This window comes from Palaemon carinicauda, chromosome 23 (genome assembly GCF_036898095.1).
Source record: "Palaemon carinicauda isolate YSFRI2023 chromosome 23, ASM3689809v2, whole genome shotgun sequence".
NCBI lineage: Eukaryota > Metazoa > Arthropoda > Malacostraca > Decapoda > Palaemonidae > Palaemon > Palaemon carinicauda.
The window spans coordinates 89,609,916-89,611,942 of NC_090747.1; the positions used below are offsets into that span (position 1 = coordinate 89,609,916).

Genomic DNA, 2,027 nt, shown 5'->3' on the forward strand with positions numbered 1-2,027 from the left:
CACACATATATATATATACATATATATATGTGTATATATATACATACATAAATACATACATACAGTACACACACACACACACACACACACACACACATATATATATATATATATATATATATATATATATATATATATATATATATATATATATATATACATTCGTAATTAAAATATTATGATCAAGTATATTACTACTCAAAATGACTTCCCCTATAAAGTGCATAGCCTAATGGAACATAATTGACATAAGAATATGAAAATAACCACCTCCTTTTAATACCTTTTTCTTACAGCTTATATAATTACTAAATCTCAGGTTAATTTAGAAACATGAATTACTTAATAATAGTATCTTATTCCCACCTCATTTCATTCTAGCCCCCTTAATAGGACTTTTTAAGTTTTAAATCTCTTTTATCATACTGTTTCCCCCTCTTCCTCCAACGTTTTATATATATATATATATATATATATATATATATATATATATATATATACTGTATATATATATATATATATATATATATATATATATATATATATACATATATATATTTATATTATATATATATATATATATATATATATATATATATATATATAATGTATGTATATATATACACAGTATATATATATATATATATATATATATATATATATATATATATAATATAAATATATATATATATATATATATATATATATATATATATATATTTATATACATATATATATATATATATATATATATATATATATATATATATTCTCTTTTATTCAAATTTAAGTTCCCTGCATAGGACTTTTAAGTTCTAAGTCTACTTTATATATAAAACAACAACAACAACAACAACAACAACAACAACAACAACAAATGCTGCCATTTCTAGCCATTGCATGACAAAGGCCTCAGACATGTCCTTATATATATCATTATTCAAATCCTCAATATCCTACCTCCATACTGGAGCCTTTCGGTAACTGTACAAATCTCCTCCTACGGGAATGCGCTTTACTGCTGGCCCCGGACGCTAATTCTTGCAGCCAACTCATGCCTGGAAGCGTGTTGGCCGACGTCTGGAATTCTTCCGCTTGCGTTACAAGAACCATCGACACAGACAGGCCTAAGAGTATGGCTGGAAGTCTCATTACTGGAACAGTAGGCGTTTGACCTCTCCGATGCCTCATTCAAAAATTGGTGCTGTAGGATTTAGGACCAACGTATATTTTCAACTGGCTGCGAGTCGTTCCAGAGACCACGGGTGACTGGTTCAAAGAATCGTCCTCAAGTGCAAGGCTAAACGAAGGTGCCAATTGATGGGACCTTTTTTAGGTCACCCATATCCCTCTCCGTTATCTGGATCAGTTTTACATGCCCACTACAACCTAGTCTCCAAGGCCCGCCTACTCCAGTATTTGCAGCTCCGCCCACTCAATCTTTGCCCCGCCTCTTTTTCTAGAAGGTCAAACCTAAATTATAGAAAAGGTATTTCATTTCACTTTTGATAAACATCTTTGTATTGGTTTTTCACGCGTACAGGGGTAAGCTTTTAGCGCGTTATTTTCCGATTGAATTGGTAAATCACTTTGACCTGATAGGAAACATTATTATTATTATTATTATTATTATTATTATTATTATTATTATTATTACAAGCTAAGCTATAGTCCTAGTTGGAAAAGCAAGATTCTATAAGTCTAAGGGGTCCAACTAGAAAAAATAGCCCAGTGAGGAAAGGAAACAAGGAAATAAATAAAATGCAAGAGAAGTAATAATCAATCAAAATCAAATATTTCAAGAACAGTAACACCATTAAAGTAGATCCTACATAATATATAAACTATAAAAACTTTAAAAGTACAAGAAGAGAAATAAGGTAAAACAGCGTGCCCGAGTGTATCCTCAAGCAAGGGTAAAATTTAGCAAAATTTAGATTTTGACTAAATAAAACAATTAATCGGTAGCCATAGACGTGTAGAGAGAGAGAGAGAGAGAGAGAGAGAGAGAGAGAGAGAGAGAGAGA

The 2,027-nt window shown here is 30.1% G+C and overlaps 1 protein-coding gene across 1 annotated transcript in view; it reads right to left on the minus strand.

The window, feature by feature from the left end:
• Positions 1 to 1,350, minus strand: part of LOC137616987 (uncharacterized) — a 12,562-nt gene extending 11,212 nt beyond the window's left edge. The window contains exon 1 of the mRNA XM_068346852.1: positions 961 to 1,350. Within this exon, the coding sequence (XP_068202953.1) occupies positions 961 to 1,191 (231 nt within the window). The 5' untranslated portion in view covers positions 1,192 to 1,350. The remainder of the gene's footprint in view (positions 1 to 960) is intronic.
• Between the last annotated feature and the right edge of the window lie 677 nt (positions 1,351 to 2,027).